Consider the following 24,039-nt stretch of genomic DNA (forward strand, 5'->3'; position numbering starts at 1 on the left):
TAGCAGCAGATCCATCTGCCGATTCTCTCCTGCTCGGACACCAGGGAAATGCACTTCTCTCTGATAAAATTTTCCAATGCACTTTGCATTGTCTAGACTCTGAGCCTTTGCACAAGTTGTACCTGATGCCCAGAACATCCTTTCTACCCCCTTTTCCCTGTCTGATTCTTGTTCCCTTTTCAGACCTCTTCTCAAATTCATTTCCTCCAGGAAGCCTTGCATAGGTGAGTTATGCATCTGGGTGGGTTAGGAGCCCCAGCTCTGTGCCCCCTTGGCCCCCATCCCACCCTCATCCTAGTGTGTATTGCACCATATTGTTTTTTACCTCTGTTGCCGATTATGGGGACAAAACATATAACTTGCTCTCCTTGACATCCAGCACCCACCATGAGCTGGCACAGAGCAGGTCCCTTGGCAATATTTGTTGACTGAAAGAGTGAGCTGGGGTGAGCTGGCTGGGGCTTCAACATCGGCTATGGCACATCCCTAAGCTGTAGAAAAGGTGTATTCTGAGATGACAAATACTCAGGAATGCCACTTGCTCCTGTCCCTTCTTTCAACACGCAGAGACTCCAGAGCCTGTTCTGCAGAAGCAAGAACGTCAGAAGACAGTGGGGTGTGTTTTAGGGACGGGGGGAGGCTATGCTGTCCCTGTGGTTGGTGACACAGCAGTGAAAGAGCCGGAAGGGGGTCCCTGATCATTCATGGATGGGAGGAGCGAGAAACGAAGCAAGAAATGAGGGACGGAGCTTTGGCGTCCCACGCTGGAGACGCTTCTTAGAGAAAAGCCTGAGAATCAGACTCGCTTTGGAGTGTCCAAGCCTGGGCTGTGTCAGCCAGGGACACTGACCTCGATGTTCCAGGCTGGGATCCTGCATCTTGTCCTTACCCTGCACCTGGTTCCAGATGGCCTTGAGCAGGTCTTCTTGTCCCTCTCTGGACCTCAGTTTCTCTGTTTGCAAAGAACACATCGATCTAGAAAGCCTCTAAGGGCCCCTGGAACTTGAATGTCCTCTGCTTCTATGTCACTTTTTTTTTTTTAGGGTAGAAATCTCCCCTGACATCCCAGAATTCCTTTCGTGCCTGTTGTCAATAACACAAACACAAATTCAGCTTAGCAGTTATTGACTGCTTACAATTTCAGCACTCTCTCAGGGTAAGCAGCCTCTTGAGCTTATTACATACTTATAAGACTTTGCTTCTTCATAAAAACACTGAGAAGACCCTGTGTCTCATGCCAGGATTGGGGGGGAGCAGTTTCACATGGCCCCTGGGAGTCAGGAAGTGAATGGAATATGGGCTTTGGGCATACAGACCCGGGTTCGAATCCTCGCTCTGCGACTTGCCTGCAGAGTGTAGGTCACTTTCTTACCTACAAAAGGGGAATGATAGTCTCCACCCCTCAGGGTTGCTGGAAGGGTTAAAACTAGCTGATGTCGCCTGACAGTTTTTGAGGAGGAGACCTCCTGCCATGTGTCTCCTCTGTTACAATACAAGGAACCATGAACCAAGAGAGGTCCCTTGAAAACTCTACGGAAACTCAGACTCCTGGGTGTGTAGGCGTTGGGGTAGTAGGAGGGGGCCATGAGGACAGTGATAAATGTTCCCTTAGAAGTTCAAGTCGACATTCGTGTCTGCGGCCAAATTCCAGGGATGGGGGAGTGTGGGCATTGCATCCCGCAGTTTAGGCACCAAGCCTGAATAAGGGTTATTTAGAGGAGGAGCATTCCTGAAGGGGCCTAGAGGTCAGAGATGAGGTGGGCGGTGGGATTCTGAGCCCCTGCTGGAATCTGGCTCTGACCATCCATTTAGTGCCCAGAGAGGCCAAGGCATAGTGTGGCGACGGGGGAGGCATGCAAGAATCAATGATACTCACCCTGGAGGCATCAACCCCTGCAGGGGGCCTCCCACCATCTGCTGCTGGTGTTGCCCACCAGGACAGTATACACTGGCGTATTCCTATCTTGGGATCCCCACCCTCCCCTCCTAACCCACTTAGACAGGCAGTAAGGGGGTGGGGGAAGAAAGGCTCTTGATAAATAATAAAGAGCTGTCACCTCTGTGTCCTGTATTATCACATGCCAAGAGGTGGGGCTCCCTGGGCTGGAATGGGTCCCAGCACCAACCAGTATCTCTTGAGTAATTGACTCGTGGAACTGACTCACTCATTTAGATATAGATGTAACTTACGGCCTTTTTTTTTTTTTCTTCCAACTTTTATGACATTTGCCCCACTTTGTGCACACAGGAATGAGCCAAGGCAGATGTAAGAAAGCAGCCATTGATCGAGTGCTAAATCTTATGGGAAACGGTTTATAGTCAGGGGGTGACAGTCCTGTCTTGTCTCCCACTTCTGCCCCTCCCTCCATTTTCCCTGTTGAGCAGCTTATTAACCCTTCACCTCAGACATGACGGGGTGAGGAACAGCAGCCAGTCAACCACATATGACAAGAATTTGGGATCTCAGTTGGAATCATCTAATGCAAGATCTCCAGCTATTTTATAATTCCCAGTTAGTCAGATAAAAATGTAGGTCAGCCGCAGCCAGCTCTTTCCTGACTCCAATTTGTACATCAACTCACATGTTCATTTCTTCATTCATTTATTCAAATACCAAGCTTCCACCCTGTGTCGGGTGCTGGGGCTGAGAGAAAAACAGTCCCTTCCCTAAAAGAGTTCCCAGGATGTGACATCCATTAGCCCAAACCTCCCCTCTCCCTGGGCACTGTTCTTGTGAGAAGCTGTGCAATCCGGCAGCCCAGCCACCCCACCGCTGTCCGGAAGCTGGCTGCAAACAGGCAAACAGACGCTCGAGAGCTGACCTGGCGTGGGAGGGCAAAGGGGCAGGCAGCTGGGGATCATCTAAAGAGGAAGTGCTGCCCTGTTTTCTGGAAAGGCCCTACTGCACATCTGTGCAAGGGGGCAGGCCCCCCAACCTGGCCACAAGCTGCGATACGCATGTAATGTGAATGGGCAAGGGTATTTGGTTATAAGCAATAGAAGATCCTGGCACCTGGCTTACAATTAGGATGCAGGGATGCTGGGGACGGGGCGGCCACTGGGCTGCAGGACTGGATCGGAACCAGGGTTTATCATCTCTCATCTCAGCTGCTGTGCGGCGGTGTCATTCTGGTCTCTTCCGCACACTGGGTTTTCCTGCTTCCCGGAGTGGAAAATGGGGCAGTAGTAGGTTGGAACCTGTTCCAGGTCCAGCTGGCTGGGAAGACTTCTGAATTCCAGGGAAAGGGACTTGGATCAGGTCAGCTGGGGTCTAGCGCCTGTGCAGGCACCAGGAAAAGATGACAAGCTGCAAGTTACCAGGTGGCCTGATGGGATCTCTGGAAGCTAATGGAGACCCTCATTAGTGATCTACCGGAATGATTTGGGTTTGCACGGCCAGCCACTGAGGGGGTTCTGTATCCTTCCATGGACCAGAGTGGGGGGGCACAGCTCCAGCCGTCCTGCTGCAGGTGGTGTGGGTATCTTACCCCCATCCCCACGGCATTCACCTTTCCTGTGCACTCACCTTGATGGATTACAACAGCAAGTACCTGTTCCTCTTTGGGAGGGAGCAGCCCTCTACACAGGACTGCTGGGAGTTGGTGGATAAATTCCCCAGCTTCTGCCTCTGGCAGGACAAATCTGGAGGGTCCAACACTTAGCCCCCAATGCCCCTCCAGGGCACAGGGCACCAGATGCCTGGTACAGTGACCTGTTTGATTATGCACCTGGACTGGCTGCCCTCTATCTGGCTTCTCACTCCCCTACCGGTATTTTCCGGAATCATGGCTAGGCTTTGTACTCTGAAATCCTGGTCTCTGGGTCGGCTGCTAGGAACCCAACCCAGGGTCCTTGTTGTGGTCTAAGCAGCTGGATGAATCAAATAAGAGCACACACTTTTGCATTCAGTTCTGCCTTTTTCTCTAAAAATAAAGTTCTTTATTTAAAACAGTTCAGCGTGGATAACAAGCATTAAGAAGTTATTTAAATATGATATAAACATAGAAAATTAAAAATAAATACAAAAAGCTAAGAATAATGTATAAGCTCAGTACAGTTGACCCTTGAACATGGGTCTGAATTGCATGGGTCCACCTATATGCAGATTTTCCCGATAAATACAGTGGTGAGTATGCAAAAGTTTATTCTTGTATTATTATTTATGAATTGTTGTGATACTTATTTTTCACTTTTGCCCACCGCTGTATACAATTGGCCGTCCGTATTCCTGGATTTTGCATCCAGATTCTACTATAAATGTGGATCGAAAACAGTATTTTTTATTTGTGGTTGGGAATTCAGGGCTGCGGAGGGCCGGCAGTATGCATTGTTCCACACCATTCTATAGAAGGGACTTGCGCATGTGTGGATTCTGGTATCTGCTGGGGGAGAGGGGAGGTTCTGGAACCAATTCCCTGTGAATTTTGAGGTAGAACTGAAATTTGGGGGGGGATTCAAAAGTTATACGTGAATTTTCAACTGTGCGGGGTGGGGGTGAAGGGTCAGCACCTTTAACCCCTTCAAGAGTCCACTGTACTCTGAGAATTATAATGTTGCTTTAACCTAAGACATCAGGCATTCTTCACCCAATGTCCCTCAAGCGTGGCCTTGGAGCTGGGAATGGGAAAGGGCTTTGTAAACAGTTAAGTGCGTGCTTTCTCCAAAGGCTTCCCACAGTTTTGTTTTGTTTTAAAACAATTTAATGACTATAAAGGAGCTGGGATTCTGAAATAACTTTGAAAAATAAAGCTTAAAAAAGTTGAGGTTTAGTGTGACCAGGCAGTGGTGCAGTGGATAGAGCATCGGCCTGGGACTCTGAGGACCAAGGTTTAAAATGCCGAGGTTGCCGGCTTGAGCACTGGCTCACCAGCTTGAGCGTGGGATCACCGACATGACCCCATGGCCGCTGGCTTGAGCCCAAAGGTTGCTGGCTTGAGCAAGAGGTCCTTGGCTCGGCTGGAGTCCCCCCACCCCCCATCAAGGCACAAATGAGAAAGCAATTTAATGAACAACTAAGGAGCTGCAATGAAGAATTGATGCTTCTCATCTCTCTCTCTTCCTGTCTGTCTCTCTCTTTCTCTCTCACATACGTGCTAAAAAAACAAACAAACCCAAAAACTGAGATTTAATAATTGCGATTAAGTGATTTCTTCACCAGCATAATAATAGCTTTTTAGTTTTTTGAAATTATCTTCATAAAGCAACTCAGCTTGTTCCAGAAAAAACTTCAGCCTTAGTCTAGGCATTGTCCTAAACCGGCCCCAAGCCACAGCTGTGCCTCGCAATGAGGCTTCAGTCTGCTCCTCCTCCTCCACGCTCACGTGTGGACAAGCCTTCATGCCTGCAGAAATGCACATGTGTGCATGCATGTGCATATGTATGTGAGCCCCAGCAGTGAAGGCCTCCTGCCAGCTCTGTGTCCCTTGGAAATTCTTGCTGTGACCTCAGCACTTTGCTGATATGGCTAAGGGAACAGAGCTCGGACCAGCTGGCCAGAGACCAAGGATCTCACCCTTAGGGACATACTCAGTAAGTCAACATTTCAGCTTCTCCTGACAAAACGTTGGTCCCTATGGGTGAAAACTCTGCTACGCTCATCCATATACTGATGATATATTTGTGAACACCCATCACTACCACCAGGGAACAACCTGTTTCCGGAAGATACTGGTTTCTCATAACTAGAAAGAAAAATGGGACTTCTTTATAATCACAATAATCAACCAAAGAGTCCAAGTGTTGTCTGCAACGGGAGTCATAGCCCAGGAGTCCAATTCCGGGCCAGGTTGCTACCTCACCCCCAACCAGTCAGACCCCCCCTGGAAGATGGACCGCTTGGTTTTTTACTGGAAAAATGGAGAGGGATCAAGGTCCCCTTTGACTGGCTTCTGGCTTCTGTGTACTCTGTTTCCTGACCAGGAGATAGAGACGGCAGGGTGGAAGGCAGGAGGGAGACGAGAGGTGAGACCAGCTAGGAGGTGAACGCTTCCAGGTGCTCTGACTTGAAGGGTCACAAGTGGGAGACGCCCAGCGCTCTCCCGAGAGCCTGGGTCAATGGAGAGTCCCACCAGCCGCTGCGAAGAGCGAGCCATGATGTGCTGGGGCCGTGTCACATGCCTCTCTCAGGACCCTCCCCACACCCCAGGTGGGAGTTGCAGATGAGAAGATCGAGGTACAGAGAAGGAAGGTGGCTTACCCAAGGTCACACAACCAGGGAGTAAACCTGTGCATTTCCACATGAACGAAGGCTGCCCTTTCCCTTCCTCTCTAACACCCTCTGCCAAATAGCTTTTTCCTCACTGGGGCCAGCCCCAGGGGAGTCATGAATCAGAAGGCCAAGACGTGGGGAGGAGGGTGCTGGAGCAATGCAGGACCTCCAGATGCCCTCCCCACAACCCAGATGGCCCCTGGCGGTGTCAGCCCTTGATGTCCACTGTGACCTGACCTTACCTGTGTCACGTTGTCCAGGGATGACTTTTCTACCTGACCTGTTACTCCAGGGGCAGCGGGGCGGTCCACCTTACTCAGTCCTTTTCTCTGGTCCCCCTGGAGCTCAGCCCGTAGCTGGTGGATCACAGGATGGGGTGGCCTCTTATTGCTCAACCTGACGAGCAAACGGCCTCTAGCTGGGGTTCCGGAAGCGCAGCAGGAACACTCCACCACCCCGCTGTTGATGCTCCCAGGTTTTCAAGGCTCAGTGGCATCCTGGGTCCTTGGAAAGCTCAGCAGCACCAGATTTGGCAGGAAGCTGGGGGACAGCTCACCTGGCCATGTAATGCCCCAGTGTCCTACTCCCGGCTTCGGTCTTCTGGAGGCTGTCAGTCCCCCAGCTGCCAGCACCACTGTCCGCAACTTCTGATTCCCACCCACCTTCCTCCTCCTCCTCCTCCTCATCGTCGTCTTCCTCCTTAGGACTACTGTCCCAGCAGAAGGTCAGAGTCTGAAGAGAAACTAGAGGCTCCCTGGAGACCAGATTTTGCCTTGGTGACAAGGAGCCCCAGCTGGCCGAGAAGGAGAGGTCGTCTCCCTGGAGCTCTTCCAGAGAACCCAAGTCCTTGGGGAATCTGGGGAGTGGGAGAGGCTCCTGACACCTGTCCCCACCCTGCCCTTGGCCTGGCCCCCTCTTGGCCATATAGCCGAAGGACCCAGCCTCGTCCAAGAGGGAGGAGCCGTCAGTGCTGGCCCAGCTTCTGTCTGAAGAATCCCAAGCAGGACAGCCTTCGACCCGGACCCCTGGCTCAGACTGTCCCGGGGTCTGGTGCTCCTGCCCCAGGAAGTGCGGAGGTTCGATGTAGGGCTGGAAGCTGACGTTGTCATCTGTGTCCTCCTCGTCATCCTCCTCCTCCTCAGCACTGTCCTTTTCTGATCCTGCTTGGATGGTGGCTGGCGCCATGACTCTGGGGGTCAGTCTGACCCTTATGGTCAGTTCCTTTTGGGGACAGAGGGTCAAGTCATCCAGGGACTCTGGGCCACTGGGTTGAAAGCTTGCCACGTGGTGTCTATGTCCAGAAAAGTCCTGATTTGGAGAGGGGAGACAAGAACAGAAAGTTCAGGCTTTCCTGAAAACATAACTGTTCTAATTGGCATTCCCCTTGGAAACAGACCCTGAGACAGGGCTGCAACTGTAAATAGCGTCTTTGGGAAGTGATCTTAGGAAAGGCCACCGGGAGAGCTCAGCATATGAGACAGGAGTGGGGAGCTGCCACTAAGATGGGTGTTATTAGGGAAGTTACTTCTAGGGCAGCCGGAGCTTAACCCTGCAGGGCCTCAGGGAGCCAGCACAGTGCCTGTGTCTCAGCGTGCCGTCAGGTGAGGGGTGGACGGTGAAGGCAGAGCACCAGCAGAGTGGGCACCAGAGGCCAGAGACAGCCCCCAGGGTTCAGGTGCTGGCTGCTGGAAGGAACTTTAAAAATACTCCCTCCAGCCCTGGCTGGATACTCGGTTGATTAGAGCATCGTCCTGAAATGCAGAGGTGGCCTGTTTGATCCTGGTTGGGGCACACATAGAAACAGATTGCTGTTTCTATCTCCCTCTCTCCCCCTTCCTCTAAGATACATAAAAAAGAAAAAGAAAAAAGAAAAAAAAATACTCGCTTCCACATGGCAGGGACATTCAGAACCCATCCTCAAAGCCCCCACCCAGCTTGAGTGCCCACGAAGCCTCAGCGATGGCCCAGCCCCACTCCCTGGCTCTCACTGGAACAAGCCTGACCCGCCTGACCTCTCCAGGCTCCCCCTGGCCCAGCCGGCCTCCACATCTGAGGGAGTGAGCCAGCAGACAAGGGAGGAAGTTCCAGGTTCGGCCCCGGGTGGGCGAGACTCAGCCTGGGTTAGATTGTGAACTACCTGTTGGGACCCTTCTAAAACTTCCCCTTTTGGCACCATTCCGTCCCCGCCCCTTCTGGGCATCTCTCCTGAGTCCCAAGGCTGGGGACTCTGCTCTCGGCACCCGACGAATCCTTCGTGGAGAAAAAGTTATTAAACTAACAGGGACTTAAGGCATTTCTCCTTCCCAGGTATTTGACTTTAGTGCCAAAGGAATGAATTACAAATAGTGGAAATTTAGGCACAAAGAAAGGAGAGGTTTTGCAATTTGGGCCATCTTGATATTCTGTCTGTAAGTCTAGTCCCACTTCCCAGTTCTTCAACAACCCTCCCCCCTCTGGGATATATCCCAGGGGTGCTGTACCAGCGCCTGGGGCATCTTCGCCCGCTGAAACCAGGGGTTCCCTAGGAAGCTCTTCCAGATCACATATCCCGTGGCAATAACCACCAGCAGTGGCAGCAGAAGCGGTAGCAGCGCCAGGAGTGCCCAGTTGACTCCTAAGGAAAAATAATAACAATAACAGACACAACAATGGCTCCCGTCTACCAACTGCATACGTGCTGAGAGCTTCACATACGTGCGTCATTCGATTACCCTCATAAGAATAAACCCACCCTACAGAGTGTGGCAACCAAGACTCAGAGTGGTTAAGCAAGACACACAGGCAGTGTGATAGAGCAAGGATTTTAATCGAGGTGCTCTTAACCACCCTAGTATGAAGATCCTGACGCTCGGGGAAGATCCTTGATTCTGTACCACTTTGCACCCACCTGGGGTCTCCAGGGAGAAGCAGCTGGGCTTGGAGAACTCGCTGTATTTAGGGTCACCAAGGGTGTAGATGGTTCTGGCGCTGATGCAGTGGTGTCCACTGGTATCTAGTTGGAGGGGGACCTGGACCGGCTGGCCGTGGGGAGTGACTGGAAATCGGGTCTGTTTGGAGAAAGAAGCAGAGGTGAGTGGACCCGCTGTGGGAACCAGCTCCGTACAGCCAGCATGGGGTGGGGTGGGCGGGCAGGATACGCTGTGGTCCTGCATCTTCTTTGCCTGTACTCAAGTTCAAGTGTTAAGGAAGCATTTGCCAGCACCATCTGGTTTCTTTTCTGCTGCATTTGGAGGTAGAGATGGTCTGGGTTCAAAAGCACCCTTGCCATTCAGGGTCAATCCCTGAGCCCCTGCCTCGGGCTGGCTGGTCTTCACTTTGAGGGGCATATTCCTCAGGCTTCCTAACCCAAGGGCCTCCCAACTGATTTGGGAAGGGGGCGTCCTTCAGCCATCGCAGACACAGAAAGCTCTAGGGCTGCCTGCCCAATATAGTAGCCACCGGCCCCATGTGGCTCCCGAGCTCTTGGAAGTATGGCTGGTCCAAACTGGGATGGGCTCTGAGTGCAAAATACAGAGCCGCCTTCAAAGACTAAGTGAAAAAAGAATGTGAACTACCTCGATAATATTAATTACATGGTGAAATGTTAACATTCTATTGGATGAAATAAAGTATATTATGGAAATTAAATTCACCTGTTTCTTTTTACTTCATTTAATGAGAAACACTTAAAATTACATCCATGCCTTGCATTATATTTCTATCGGACGGTATTGGTTTAGAGTATTTGTAAGGTTCTTGAGGCATGGACCACATCACATGAAGATGTACATCCTAGTTTCCAGAAGATGCAGGAGGTAAGGAGTGTGAGCGCTGGTTCAGTGAAAGAAGAAACGAATAAGGATGGGCCAGCTGACTTTCCAGACTGTGGACATATCTGTCTGCCAGCTGTTTTGTTGTTTTTTTTAGGTGAGAGGAGGAGAGACAATGAGGCAGATTCCCACATACGCCCTGACTGGGATCCACCTGGCAACCCCAACAAGGGCCAATACTCAAGTAGCAAGCTATTTTTAGCACCTGAGGTTGAACCAATTGAGTCACCAGCTGCAGGAGAACAAGAGGGAGAGGAAGGGGCAGAGAAGCAAATGGTCACTTCTCCTGTCTTCCCTGACTGGGAACTGAACCAGGGATGTCCATATGCTGGGCCAATGCTCTATCCACTGAGCTACCAGCCAGGGCCACTGCCAGCTTTTTGGTAAACAGTTTTACTGGAAAACAGCTGTGCCTGTTCATTTACATACTGTTTGTGCGGTTTTTTGCGTTACATATGCCGAGGTAAGTAGCAGTGACCAACCATATGGTCTGCAAAGCCATAGTTATTTACTATCTGGCCGTTTACAGAAGAAGTTTGCCAACCCTGCCATAAAGCCATCTCTACAGACATACTCACACACACCCTCAGAAAACAAGTCTGAAACTGGACAGACACTGCAGAGCTAGCTATTTGTGGTTACCTCTGGTACTTTTATTTTCCCCTTAGAGCTTCTGTGCATTTTCTGACTTTTCCATAATGAATCCGGTGGCTTGGTAAGCAGGCCTCTTGTAGCTCACCATATTTCAATCAGATTTTATTGTTAAAACAAAAAGGTTTCATAATTTATACACACACACACACACACACACACACACACACACACACACACATAAGGTAGACAGGTGTGCTGTTACCACCTGTAAGGACGCCCTGTACTTGGCCTCTTAGGTGGAGAAGGGCAGGGGTGGGCCACAGGCCATTTGAACTCTGCAGAGTCAGGGCATGCCAAGGATGAGGGGTATGTGGAGAAGGCTTCCCGGGGGAGGTATGCAGGCAGTAGGCTGGGAGGGTGAGGAGCTCTGGGGTTTGGTGGGGCAGGGGGCCCAGAGAGGGGGCAGGAAAGGAGCTTCCTACCTTGTTCCCAGTCCCCTCCTTCCAGAAATCCACCTCATATTTCAGATTTGATGAGGGCATGCAGGAGGGAAGCTGGTATGTGGCATTGACCTGCAGGATCTCCTCTGTCCTGGTGATTACCAGGATGGGCGGGGCCGGCTCCACTGGCAGAAACAGAACAGGACTTGTCAGTAGAGGGAGCCACAGTGTGCTCATCCCCCTGCCTGCAGGCAAGCCTGCTCCTCCCCAGCCCAGGGGCTCTCCCGGACAGGGGAAACCAGCACTGGTGTTTGAGCCTCCCAGCCATCTTATTTAAGCCCTGCAGTGTCCCTGGAAGGCGATATCACTATTCTCGTTTTAAAGATGGGCAAACTGAGGCTTAGAAAGGTGAAATAACAAGGCTAAGCTCCCAGTTAACCTGTCTGTATTCATGTCCCTTCTACCTAAGTGCCCTTCACATATCACTGGTCTGCCAGAGTCCTGCCCTTGTGCATTAGGTATTTATGGCTGCTGAGACACATCACCACAAACTTAGTGGCTTAAAACAACACACATTTATTATCTCCCAGTGCTACAGGTCAAAGTCCAGGGGATAATGACTATGTATTAAGCTCTGGGCAGCGGGCTGAGGGTAATGGTGTGGTGAGGCCTCCATGCATCCTGACCTGCAGGAGCAAAAGAAATCAGGGGAAATTAATATGCAAACTACCTACACTCAGGAGAGAAAGTGACCAGGGCCACAGTAGAAGGCAGAAAAGGGCAGGGTCAATCAGTCTTGGCATGGGAGAAGCAGGAGAGCTTCAGGGAGGAGGAGGCAAATTTTTTTAAAAAAAACGTAACCTCCTCTCTGCATCTTTCCCTCCATTTCTGTACTTTGGTCCTGTTTATTCCACCATGCCAGTGGTTCATCCTCATTCTTCTAGCCAGACAGCCTTTCTCCCTGCCTTCCCATCCTTCCTTCTTTTCCAACCAGCACTCCTTCTTTCCTGTCCATCCTTTCTAGTCATCAGCCCACTTTTCTTTTTATTTGTCCATTCTTCTTTCCTTTCCATATGTCTTTGCTTCTTGTTTTCCCTTCCTTCGTTTGTTCCTTCCCCCTTCCTGCCAGCCCTTCTGAGGCAGCCTGCCTTGCTCCTATACCCTCTAACCGCTGACCCACCCACTTGCCTTTCCTTCCTAGCCTCCGTCTCTCCATCCATACCTGCTTCCTTCCTCGTACGCATGAGTCCTCCCACTTAGCCTCCTTCCTTCCACTCATCCACCATGTCCTCCTCTCCATGCTTTCTTCCTTCTTACCCATCTGTCTTTTTCCTCCTTTTATCCATCTACCCAGCCCGCATCCTCCCATAAGTCATCTCTTCTTCCTCCTCTTCCATTCTTCATTCAATCTCTCCCTCCCCTCCCTGCAAGCCCTATTTTGCCCTCAAATATAATATTTTGAGAAGCCTGGGAAACAATCTACGGATCTTAGCTCCAGGAGGCTATTGTCTGAGCACGTGTCCTAGCTCTTGCCCCCACCTCACTCTTGATCTGGCCCAGTGCCTTGCCCAAGATCAGCAAGCCCCCGAGTCACGGCCCACCTCCACCACTTCCCAGCTGTGTACCCCATGGCAACTTACCTCACCTCTGTGAGTCTTGCTTTCTTTTGTTTTTAAAAATGGTTGTTGAAAACGAACTTCACAGGTTTGTTATGAGGATTAGAAATAAAATATATTGGGGAAAAAAGTACTCTCCCGACTCAATGATAACACTGGAGATTTCTGAATGGGTTAAGCATGGGGAATGTTTTCCCCTCCCCCAAACTTCTACAGCATACAGAAATAACTTTTGCAACCAGCATTCAAAAAAATTTGTTTCTCAACGGAAAGGTTGAACATTAAAAAAATATAAATAAGTATACAAAGTGCCTGTATAGCTCATGACCAAGGCTGTGCTTGACAGAAGCTAAGGAGTAGCACAGTGGGAGGTACGAGCTGAACTGCGGGCACTGGTGCCTCTCCACTACCTCCCTCCGTGAAGTCAGGCTGCTTGGGCATGGGCTGGGGCCCCCGGGGGCTGCCCCCCAGGGCTGCTCTCTGCGTTGGGGAAGTGGGAGACAGATGGGTGCACAGCAGTGCTTCTGAGCCAAGTTCTTGGGCAGAGAGCCTCTCACTCAGTCCCTTACCCGTAGACCTACCTTCAAAAAGGTAGTCCAGGTATTCGGACTCCACCCAGGGGGACTGGATGCTGGTGAAAACCGCGCGCACACGTCCCTTGAACTTGTTGTATAGGTCCTGCTTCTCCAGGCACATCAGAGAACACGTCAGCTCCCTGGTTCCCACACACTTTCTCACTTTCCGCCACTTTTTGGGGGTTGTTCCAGAGCTAAGGGAAGGAAAGAAGAGAGCTGGGGCCATGGACTCAAACTCTGGGGGCAAAGGAACTTTGAGAACATGTGATCACGCATCCCTCCATTCTGCCTCATCCCTCCATTCATCTTCCCATCTGTCCTCTATCCGTCCATCTGTCCAAGCAGCCAGACTTTGGTTGAGACACAATGAGAACAGTCCAGTTAGGAGCTCAGGCTCTGGAGAGACACACGTGGGTGGGAATCCTGGGTCTGCCCCTCACTAGCTCTGGGATCCTATGCAGGTGACCAGCCCTGAGCCTCAATCTCCTCATCTGCCATGCCTCCCTCAAAGGGCCGTTGTGATGGCTGCTATTGCTAGTACTAGTAAACATTTTCCACATGTTTACTCATTGAAGCATTTAGGGACTGACCGCCTACCGCATGCCCGGCACCATGCTGGGTGCTGTGTGGATGTCAGAGGGGAACACGCAGGCCCATGACTCCAGCCTCCTGAGAACATGAGGTCCACAGAAGGAACCTGAGCGCTGGGTCTCATTCTTGGGGAATCAGCAATGCCTGCCAGACAAGGTCCTTGGGAAGTTACTCTCTGGTGGGAGAGGATGAGAGATTATCATCACATCAATAAAATAAATCTGGGAGCTGGTCACTGCAGTGCTAGTAGAGTACTGGGGGAGTGACCTTCGCAAAGGCGGCTCAGGAAAGGCCAAGAAGATAGTATTGAAGCGGAGGACACACGATGAGAAGGGAGCATGCAAAGGCGTGGGGACAGGAAGAGCAGGAGCAAAGCCCTGCGAGGGGAAGGATCTTGAACCATCCACATGAAAGCTATGACATCAGTGAGGCTGAAACCTGGGGACAAGGGAGGGAGAGGCTGTGGGCAGCCGGAGGATGAGGGCAGAGCAGGTGGGCTTCGCCATCTTGGTAAGGAGTCTGGATTTTATTCCAAGTGTGATAGGAAGCCACTGGAAGGTTCTGAATGGGCCATGGGGCGGGGGGAGGTGTGCCGACCTAATTTATGTTTTTAAAAGATCACCAATAAACTAGCTAGGAGGCTGCCGCCATGATCCAAGAGAGGACAGTGGTAGCCTTGGCGAGAAAGGGTTCAATTCAGGATATATTTTGGAGCAAAAATAGACAAACTACAGGAAGAAACAGGAAACCCATAAAAACATATATAGAACAAAGTGAACAAACTAGTTAAGCCACACACAAACATTAATAGCATATAAAAAATATTAACAAGTGTCAACAAAAATAAAGCAACTCTCAAGAAATTTCAAAGAACAATTATCTCATAAACTGTTTCCTCTGGCTGCAAATAGTCCAGTTAAAAATCACCAATGCACGGGGAACTAAGAAAGGTTGGAAAATTTTTAATGCTGCAAAATAACTTATGGATCAAAGAAAGAATTATAATGGAAATTAGTAGATATCTAAAATGGAATGATTATAAAAATAATATGAATAAGAATTTATGAGATATGGCTAACTAGTGCTTAAAGGGTAACATAGCTTTAAATACTTATAACAGAAAATAAGAAAGGATAGAAATTAATAAGCTATAAGCAATCAGCTGAAGAAGTGAGAAAATAATGCAAAACAAACATACACAAACAGATCAAAACTGTAACCTATTCCTTCAAAGTAGTCTAAAAGGCATTAAAAATGACACAACTCACAAAAGAACAACACAAAACAGAATTAGAAAAGCTCAGAAAGAATGGGATTTTTAAAAAAACCTCATAAGAGCAAGTTAACACAACAGATGACTTAAAAGAAACAGAGTAAAAAGAAGCAAAGTTTTAAACATAAAAAAAAGAACAGAAATGTAAATGGTAAAATGATAAAACTTCTAGAAGAAAGCATAGAAAACTATCTTCGTGACCGTAAGTCAGGCAAATATGTATTTCTAAGGGCACTAAAAGCCTTTACCACTAAAGAAAAGAGATCCAATGAATCAGCTCGAGCTGCCATGATGACAACACCAGACTAGGTGGCTTAAACAACAGACATTTATTTCTCATGGTTCTGGAACCTGGAAGTCCACGATCAAGGTGTCTGCAAGTTTGCTTTCTCTTGAGGCCTCTCTCTTTGGCTTGCAGATGGCCACATTCTTTCTCTCTGTGTCCTTACACGGCCTCTTCTCTGTGTGTGAGCATCCCTGGTGTCCTTTTCTCTTCTTATAAAGGCACTAGTCCTATTGGGTCAGAGCTCCACCCTCACAACAAAATTTAATCTTAATTACCTCTTTAAAGGCCCTATTTTCAAATACAGTCACATGAGGGATTAGGGCTTAGACATATGCATACATATTAAGGGGTGAGGGGAAATAATTCAGTCCATAACAGGGCTATTGTGAGTTAAGCCACTATGAACATTTGTGTATAAGTCTTTATATGGACGTTTCACTTCTCTTGGATAAAGATCCAGGATTAGAAACTGGGGAGATTTGGTAACTTGAATGTGTAACTACATGAAACTGTCAAGCTGATTTCCAAACGGACTGTATCTTTGTACGTTCCTAACAATGTACGAGAGTTCTAGCGACTCCACGTACATGCCGGCACTTAGCATTGTCAGTTCTATTATTTTCATCATTCTAGTGGGTAAGTAGTAGTGTCTCATTGTAGCTTTAATTTATATTTCCCTAATAATTAATGATACTGAACATCTTTTTATGTGCTTATTTGCTATTCATATATCTTCTTTTGTGAAGTGGCTTTTCAAATCTTTTTGGGTGATCTGTCTTCTTGTTATTAAGGTGCAGGAATTCTTTATTGTGAATATGAGTCCTTTTCGGTGCATATATTGTGAATATTTTTCTTCAGTTGCTGGCTTTTTCATTTTCTTTGGGCATTTTTTCTTTTTGGAAAAGCAAAGTTTTAAATTTCATGAAATCCAGCTTATTAGGTACTAAACTGTGCTCCCTCTATACTCATATGTTGAAGCACTAATCCCAAATGTAATTGTACAGTGGTTCCTCCCTTATTTGTGGAGGGTATATTCCAAGACTCCCAGTGGATGCCTGCAACTGTGAACAGTACAATATCGAGACCTATGTATATGTTTTTTTCTATACATACATATCTCTGATAAAGTTTAACTTATAAATTAGGCACAGTCAGAGACTAACAATAACTAATAATAAAATAGGACAAAAATAACAATATACTGTAATAAAAGTTATGTGACTGTGGTCTCTCTATCTCTGATAACCAAACTGATAATCATGCCAGCTGCTGATTAACAGGTGGGTAGTGTCTACAGCAGGGGTCCCCAAACTATGGCCCACGGGCCACATGCGGCCCCCTGAGGCCATTTATCCGGCCCCCGCCGCACTTCCAGAAGAGGCACCTCTTTCATTGGTGGTCAGTGAAAGGAGCATAGTTCCCATTGAAATACTGGTCAGTTTGTTGATTTAAATTTACTTGTTCTTTATTTTAAATATTGTATTTGTTCCCATTTTGTTTTTTTACTTTAAAATAAGATATGTGCAGTGTGCATAGAAATTTGTTCATAGTTTTTTTTATAGTCCGGCCCTCCAACGGTCTGAGGGACAGTGAACTGGCCCCCTGTGTAAAATGTTTGGGGACCCCTGGTCTACAGCATGGATAGGCTGGACCAAGGGATGATTTATGTCCCTGAATGGAGCAGGACTGTGAGAGATTTCAACACGCCACTTAGAATGGCGTGCAATCTAAACCTTATAAATTGTTTATTTCTGTGATTTTCCACTTACTATTTTAATTTTTATATTTTTAATATTAATTCATATTCAGTCAGCCTCAGGTAACTGAAACCACCAGAAAGCCAAACCATAGATAAGGCCGGACTAGTGTATTTGGAGACTGAGCCTTTCAAGATGTAATTAAGATTAAATTCGGGTCATAAGTGTGGGTAGAGCGCTAATGCAAGAAATGTCTAAAAATGTGGAAGCAGTTTTGCAGCTGGGCAATGGGTAGAGGTTGGAAGAGCTTCGATGTGCACGTTGGAAAAAGCCGCGACTGCCTTGAACAGACTGTTGGTAGGAATGAGGATGTTCGAACTGATTCTGGTGAGATCTCAGGTGGAAAGGAAAAAAGTCTTATTGGAAACTGAAGGAAAGGAGACCCTTGTTACACAGTGGCAAAGAACATGGCTGAATCTTGTTCTAGTGTTTTGTGGAAAGTAGAAGTTAAAAGGGATGGACTCGGGTCTTTAGCTGCGGAGATTTCTAACCAATGTGTTACTCCTTACTGCTGATAGTAAAATGAGAGAGGAAAGTAATGAATAAAAGGAACTGTCAAGCAAAAATGGAAGATTTGAAAAATTCTCAGCCTATGCATATTGCAAAACAATGAGCAAGCAGAGAATAGCAAGTGTGGCTGAAAACCTTTTAATAAAGAGATCTTGGTTGCGACTTGTAGGTTTATTGGCCATCTCAATAGAAGCCAGGACAAGACCTAAAAGCAATAGCTAAGTAGTGATCAGTGTACAACGAGCACACAGATTGTGAACTTTAAAACTATTTCCTACCTGGCCCTGGCCAATTGGCTCAGAAGTAGAGAGTTGGCCCGGTGTGTAGAAGCCCAGGTTCAATTTCTAGTCAGGGCACACAGGAGAAGTGCCCATCTGCTTCTCCACCCTTCCCCCTCTCCTTCCTCTCTATCTCTCTCTTCCCCTCCCACAGCCAAGGCTCCATTGGAGCAAAGTTGGCCCAGGCGCTGAGGCCAGCTCCATAGCCTCCACCTCAGGTGTTAGAATGGCTCTGGCCACAATGGAGCACTGCCCCAGATGGGCAGAGCATCGCCCCCTGGTGGGCATGCTGGGAGGATCCTGGTCGGTCACCCCAGATGGGTCCCGGTCGGGTGCATGTGGGAGTCTGATTGCCTCCCGCTTATAACTTCAGAAAAATATAGAACAAACACACACACACACACACACACACACACACACACACGAACAGAAAACAACAACAACAACTATTTCCTACTAAATGGAGAAGTGTCTGATTTCAGGTTTTAGGTTAGGAATTGTGCAGATGAGCCTGAAACATCTTGTCATAACAGACAGCAATAAAGATATCAAAGCTACTAAGATAAAATTAAAAGAATACAGGAACCAAACTGAAGAAACTTTCTCTGTCTAAGGATGGGACAATTCAAGCTTCAAAGAATAGAGGAGAGTAAGTTTGAACAGATTGAAACCATTAGATGTGTTTAAATACGTGAGTTCATAATGATAATTTTAACCAAAGAAGACTCAATCACCATTGGAAGAGGATAGGGAACCAATTCATTATCTTGAAAACCAGTAAACAAAAAGGGGAAAAAAAATCAAGCATTTAACCCATTTTGCGTATTGGAAAAGTACCTCTGAAGATCAAATACTACACAGAGGATGCATCTCTTTATAAAATAACTCCAATTAACAAGTGAAAAAATAATACAATTAGAATATTACCGCTTTGCAATTCTCACAGGTGTTTAAAAGTATAAAGGAGAAAGAAAATATTGAAAGGTCCAGACCCGATGGCCTTTTAGCTCTTTGATTACTTTATCCCAGCCCCACTATTCCCAGCTGTGTGACTCTAAGCAAATACACTCTCCGTGCCTCTGTTTCCTTGACTGCAGGGTGGAGCTACTGCATCCTCCCTCAAAGGGCTGTCTGTGTGAGATGAAATTCGTTTAAGGTATCGCCTCAGTGCTGACCTAACAGGAAACACACAGCCTCCTGATACAGTTCTATTAAGTTCTTTCTTTTGAAAGCTCTCTTGCAGTCTGTCCTCCAAGCCAGGCCCCCATCACTCACAGCCTGATGCTGTGGGTAGAGGGACAATGATGGAACCGAAGAGCACAGCTTTGGGGTCAGACAGACTTGGGATTTTCTTCCGGCTCCATCACTAGCTTTCTCAGGCAAATCATGGCACCTCTCTGAGCTCAGTTTCCTCACCTCTAAAATGTGGGAAACAGCAGCGCCTGCCTGGTGATACTGGGAGGAAGTGAAATATTCTTGCAAGGCTTAGCACGCAGCCTAGCACACGGTGGGTCCTGAGGGCACGGCAGCTGCCACCCCTTCCTGCCTCCTTCTCCTCACCAATTCTAGATCAGTTCTCCTGAGTATCTGCTTTTAATCATCTTACTCGCTAAAGAGCTCAAATAATTCCCATCTATGTGCAAAGATGGTGAATCTGTTTGCATTCGCAGATGCTTCTGGGTGAGTAGGGGCTGCCTGGCCTGCCATGTTGGGAAGGACTCCAAGGCTCTGTGCGGGTGATGCCTAACACAGGCCCTGCAGGAGACCCATCTGCCCTCCCTTATCTGCTGGAACAACTCCAAGCCCTGACTTCCATCACTGGGCCCTCATAGCTCCACCCAAACTCTGCCCGGACTTTCCTCGAAGATCTACCCTCACCCACGGCAGTTCGACCACCTGTGCACTGTTCTCCATCCAATGTCATTCCCGCCTCAGACCTTTTACCCAATGCCCTCTCCTAATACCTGCCACATGCCACCTCCCAGGGGACCCAGGGAACCAGCAAGTGCTGCCCCCACTGAAAGCAGCTTCCCCAGAGAAGCCCCTCTTATCCCTGCCCCTCCCCCCCTTCTAGACGCTCCCTTTTACCTACGATAGGCCACAACATAGGTCACGTTGTGGGGGTTGCCAGGCCCTGGGAGCCACGTCAGGTACACGCTGAAGTTCCGGGAGAACAGCGTCACGTTCTGGGGAGGGGCCAGACGGGGTTTCCCTGGGGGGGGGGGGAGTAGAGAGAGGTCATGAAGCCTGGAGCTCCTGGCTGCTCTTGACATCGGCCATTCAGAGCTGAAAAGTGGCATGGCAAGCAGTCATGTGCGCACTTAGTTTGAGAAACCAGGAGTATCTGGGGTGGCTGAAGTAGAGGGCACCTGGTGAAGGGTGGGAACCGGGGAGTCACGATCCTTGGGACAGCCATGTTAGGACTGGCTGGATGGCAGCCCCACGCCCGCCCTCAGCATCAGCAGCCCACCTGTGCCTGGAGAGGAAGCTCCCACCCACTCTGACACCTGCGGGTACAGTGGACCGCAGAACAGGAACCACCTCACAGACTCCTGGGCCCCCGGACCACAGAAAGGGACAGCCCTGAGGGTCTCAATGAGCAAGCGGGTGCTCTGTCGGCTTCTCAGCCATGTCCCCAGAGCCTGCCTGCAATGCTCCCTGGCACATTGTAGATGCACGATCACTATCTGTTGAGTGAATGGACAGATATTGTGATAGTTTGGGTTATTCTGAAGACCTCCTACCTGGTCTCCCTGCTTCCCACTTTGTCTCCTCAGACTGTTCTCCACACGACAGCAAAAGTTAAAATGAAAGTCAGATCATGTCACTCCTTTGCTTTAAACCTTCTAATGGCTTCCATTTCACTCAAGGTAAAAGCCAAAGTCTTTACATTCAACCGAAAGACTATCTAAACTGACCCATTACTCCCCCCACCTGCTCCCTCCTCTCCAGCCATGCTGGCCTTTTGATATTCCTAAAGCATGCTCAGTGACACATTCCTTGACCACTTTAAGTGGCCACTATTTCTCCTCCTTGGCTTCCCTTCCTTCTTACTGCTAAGCCTCTTCTGAGCCTGCATCTGATTACACAACTGCCCAGGTTCATGTCCTTCCCTTGCCTTTAGAGTAAAGTCCACAGTCCTTATCGAGCTACATGAGGCCCTGCCCTGCTTGGCTTGGTCAGGCCATCTTGTCAACCTCTTCCCCACAGGTTTGCCAGGCTGTGGCAATCTTTCTTCTTGACCTTCTCAAACCACTGCATTCTTCTTTTTTTTTAAACCATTGTATTATTTTGGGTGCCTTTGAACCCAAATATCTTTGACTCCCTGGTGTTTAGCATCTAATCTTTTAAAGACTGCATTCAGACATCACTTCCTCCAGGGAGTCTTCCCTGAGAAAGTGCTGGTGATGACGATGAAAACAGCTAACATATTTTGTGTCCTAACTATGTGCCAGGTGCCATGTTAATTGCCTGCATTTCCTCTTTCAATCCTCCCCACACCCCTCAGAGGTAGGTACTAATTATGATCATCACATTATAGATGGGGAAACTGAGGCCTTTAGCTAATAAGTTGTAGAATTCAAATCAAGGCCTAGCCAATTCCAAAGTCTGAGCTCTTGACTACACAGCCTCCTCTAGGTTCTCATGGGGCCTGTTCAACTTTATTCTTCCAACATCCATGGACCATTATTGGTCAACATTTATTGACCACTGTGTGCCAGAGGTTTCAAAGAATACAACTCCATTCCTGCTCTTTAGGAGCTCATGGTCCCATGGAGAATTCAGTGCCCTGAAATGCCACGGGGGCCATGACAGAAATCTATACAGGTTATAAAACGGCATCAGGGAGAACGGGGTCAATTCTACTGATAGCTCTCAGCTGGACTCCCCACCCTTGGCCTTTTAGACCCAAATATGGGTGCCTGTTTCCATCCTATCCTGTGTCTTCAAGTTGGAAATGGATCACCCTGGGATGCTGGTGCTGTCACTGCTCCCAGCTTCTGGATTTTCTAGCAGATGACTGGCAGGAGACCAAAGTCTGAGCTTGGGCGCAGTGGAGAAATAGCAACTGGAGTAGCTACCTTCCACTGAGCCTTCAACAGATGCCAGGCATGGGTATGGCATTTTACACACAAAACCTCAAGCAATCTCAGAACAAACCACTGGATGCGGTAGGTGTCATTCCCCTTCCCTGGTGGGGGCACGAAGCGGGGAGACAGATGGTGAATAACTTGCCTGAGGATACACAGCTAGTTCCTGTGGGAACCAGAATTTGAGCCAGATCTAGCTGAACTTCATCCTAATCATCACACCACAGTTAGTACTGCGTAAATTAAAAATCCCTTGGGGCAAGTACAGTTAGGTCTAGACATGAAAGGCACTGAGTCTGACATGACAGTAAAACTGGGGAACAGAGGACTCCATCCTCCCCTCCCTCATCACTGCAAAAACACTCACTGCTGGGAGGCACCAGGGGCCAGGGCATCCTTGAGCTGACGTAGGTGGGTAGACAGCCCTGTGCCAGCTACCCACCCCACAGTCAAAGCTGGCCATGCTTGCTTCATTCAGCCTGTCTTCTCTGTTCTACTTCTCGCCTTTGCCTTCCTTCCTGGGCAATTTCCTAATTGCTCTGAGCCTCAGTGTCTACACTTGAAAAGGGAGAAAATAATATCAACAGAATAGGATGGCTGGGTTGTAAAAGCTGAAATAGGATAATGTGGTGCCCAGCACAAAGAAGTTGCTCAATAAAAGTTGGCTTTTCATGTAATTATTAGATTATGTCCAAGGGCTCTTCTAGCTCTTAAATGTGACTCTAAGACTAGGAAGATATCCTGGGGACAATTTCAGGACCATCTCCCTGGACTGGTTGGGACTTGGTGGTTTGGTCCTACCCCAAGGTATTTGGTACCTTCCCACCTTATTTACCCACCTGTGGGGGCTCAGCAAAAAGGTGGCTTGCCAGAGTAACAGCTCACAGGCCAAGCCAGCACGTCTCTCCCTCAGGCCCAGGTGGAGCACCTGCCACCCCCAGCTGGAGGCAGGGGAAGGAAGTGCAGGGCGAGCAGGGCACATCTGTCCGACTTCCCCTACTAGTGAGGGTCAAGGGTGATTTCATTCAGACGACAGCGCTTTTAGGAGACCTTAACGTACACTTCATAAATAAACGCAGCTATTGTCTAAACTGTCTCTGTTTTCCTCTTCCCCAGAAGCTGAATTGGCATTAGGAAGTTGGATCAGTTTTCTCCCGGAAAGAAATCTCAAACACTTGGGTCGGTTACAACTTGGGAGAAAACTGGTGGTGAGTGGGCAGGTGGAGTAGCGCTCCTCCCGGGTGGCTGCCGGAAGGTGGGACCCACGACCCTCCGTCCTCCGAGCTCCGGGTCCCAGGCGGGGCGGCCCCCCGCCCTCCCCGCACCCTTACCTCCAGCGGAGCGCAGCAGGCACAGGAGCAGGAGGGCCCAGCGCCCGGGCCGGGCCATGGCAGCCCTTCGCCGGCGGGCCGAGCCGGGCCCGGGCCCGCCTCCTGGCACACCGGAGGCCAGGTGACGCGGCCGGCAGCCAACCGGAGGCCGAGCTGCGGGCCCGCCCCTCGCGGGCCGGGACTCTGCGGGGGCTTCCCCCGGGGCGCCGCCTGCGAGACTGAGACGGGCGCCCCGGGCTCCCGGCGCGATCCCTGCTGATAGCTCCCTAGTCCCGCGGTGGGGGTGGGAGGATGGTAAATCCGTGTATGGGGGGAGGACAGGGGAGGAGAACTGTTTGTTAATAAGAACCACAATTAAGACTTTAACTGGACCAAGTAGGGTTCAGGGCCAGTTTAACAGCGAAGCCTCAGGCGCCCTGAGCGTGTTCTACGTGCCGGATCCTAAACCAAGCACTTTCACACATTATCCTACTTTAATCTCTCCCCCGACCCCAGAGAATCCAGTGGGTTGGTCCTGCTATTCTCCGTATTCTTCACGCGGAGGTGGCAACCTCCAGAGCTTAATTAATAGGCTTGTTCCCGGGAAGGCTGGTCCTCGGGACGCCAAATGCCTGCGGTTTGTTATCCCTTACCTGAAGAGCAATCGTTTCCGAGTAATGGAACCTGTTTCACTGCAGAAT

The 24,039-nt window shown here is 49.1% G+C and overlaps 1 protein-coding gene across 4 annotated transcripts; it reads right to left on the reverse strand.

Annotated features, from left to right (window-relative positions):
- Positions 1 to 3,914: 3,914 nt before the first annotated feature.
- IFNLR1 (interferon lambda receptor 1) lies at positions 3,915 to 23,492 on the reverse strand. 4 transcript variants are annotated; one of them, XR_010750206.1, is made up of 9 exons: positions 23,360 to 23,492; positions 20,030 to 20,149; positions 13,833 to 14,008; positions 13,249 to 13,436; positions 11,094 to 11,236; positions 9,096 to 9,255; positions 8,689 to 8,822; positions 6,435 to 7,516; positions 3,915 to 5,069 (listed from the first exon to the last, which is right to left on the reverse strand). XR_010750206.1 is itself a non-coding variant. In XM_066375435.1 (8 exons), the coding sequence occupies exons 2-8, from the start codon at positions 20,042 to 20,044 to the stop codon at positions 6,761 to 6,763; spliced, it is 1,572 nt and encodes a 523-aa protein (XP_066231532.1). In that variant the 5' UTR covers positions 20,045 to 20,149; positions 23,360 to 23,492; the 3' UTR covers positions 3,915 to 6,760. The 4 variants fall into 4 exon arrangements, 3 of the variants coding, with proteins under 3 accessions (XP_066231532.1, XP_066231533.1, XP_066231534.1); XM_066375435.1 differs by having other exon boundaries at positions 3,915 to 7,516; XM_066375436.1 differs by lacking the exon at positions 13,833 to 14,008 and having other exon boundaries at positions 3,915 to 7,516; positions 20,026 to 20,149; positions 23,360 to 23,486.
- Positions 23,493 to 24,039: the final 547 nt, after the last annotated feature.

Source organism: Saccopteryx leptura, chromosome 3 (assembly GCF_036850995.1).
Source record: "Saccopteryx leptura isolate mSacLep1 chromosome 3, mSacLep1_pri_phased_curated, whole genome shotgun sequence".
In the NCBI taxonomy this organism is placed as follows: domain Eukaryota; kingdom Metazoa; phylum Chordata; class Mammalia; order Chiroptera; family Emballonuridae; genus Saccopteryx; species Saccopteryx leptura.

Bases quoted from the DNA above. Each gene is read 5' to 3' on its own strand.
- IFNLR1 (XM_066375435.1), bottom strand. The intron at 11,237-13,248 runs GTAGGTCTACGG...TGTTTCTGCCAG, and splicing joins CCTGGACTACCTTTTTGAAG to TGGAGCCGGCCCCGCCCATC. The intron at 8,823-9,095 runs GTGGGTGCAAAG...ATTTTTCCTTAG, and splicing joins CTTCTCCCTGGAGACCCCAG to GAGTCAACTGGGCACTCCTG.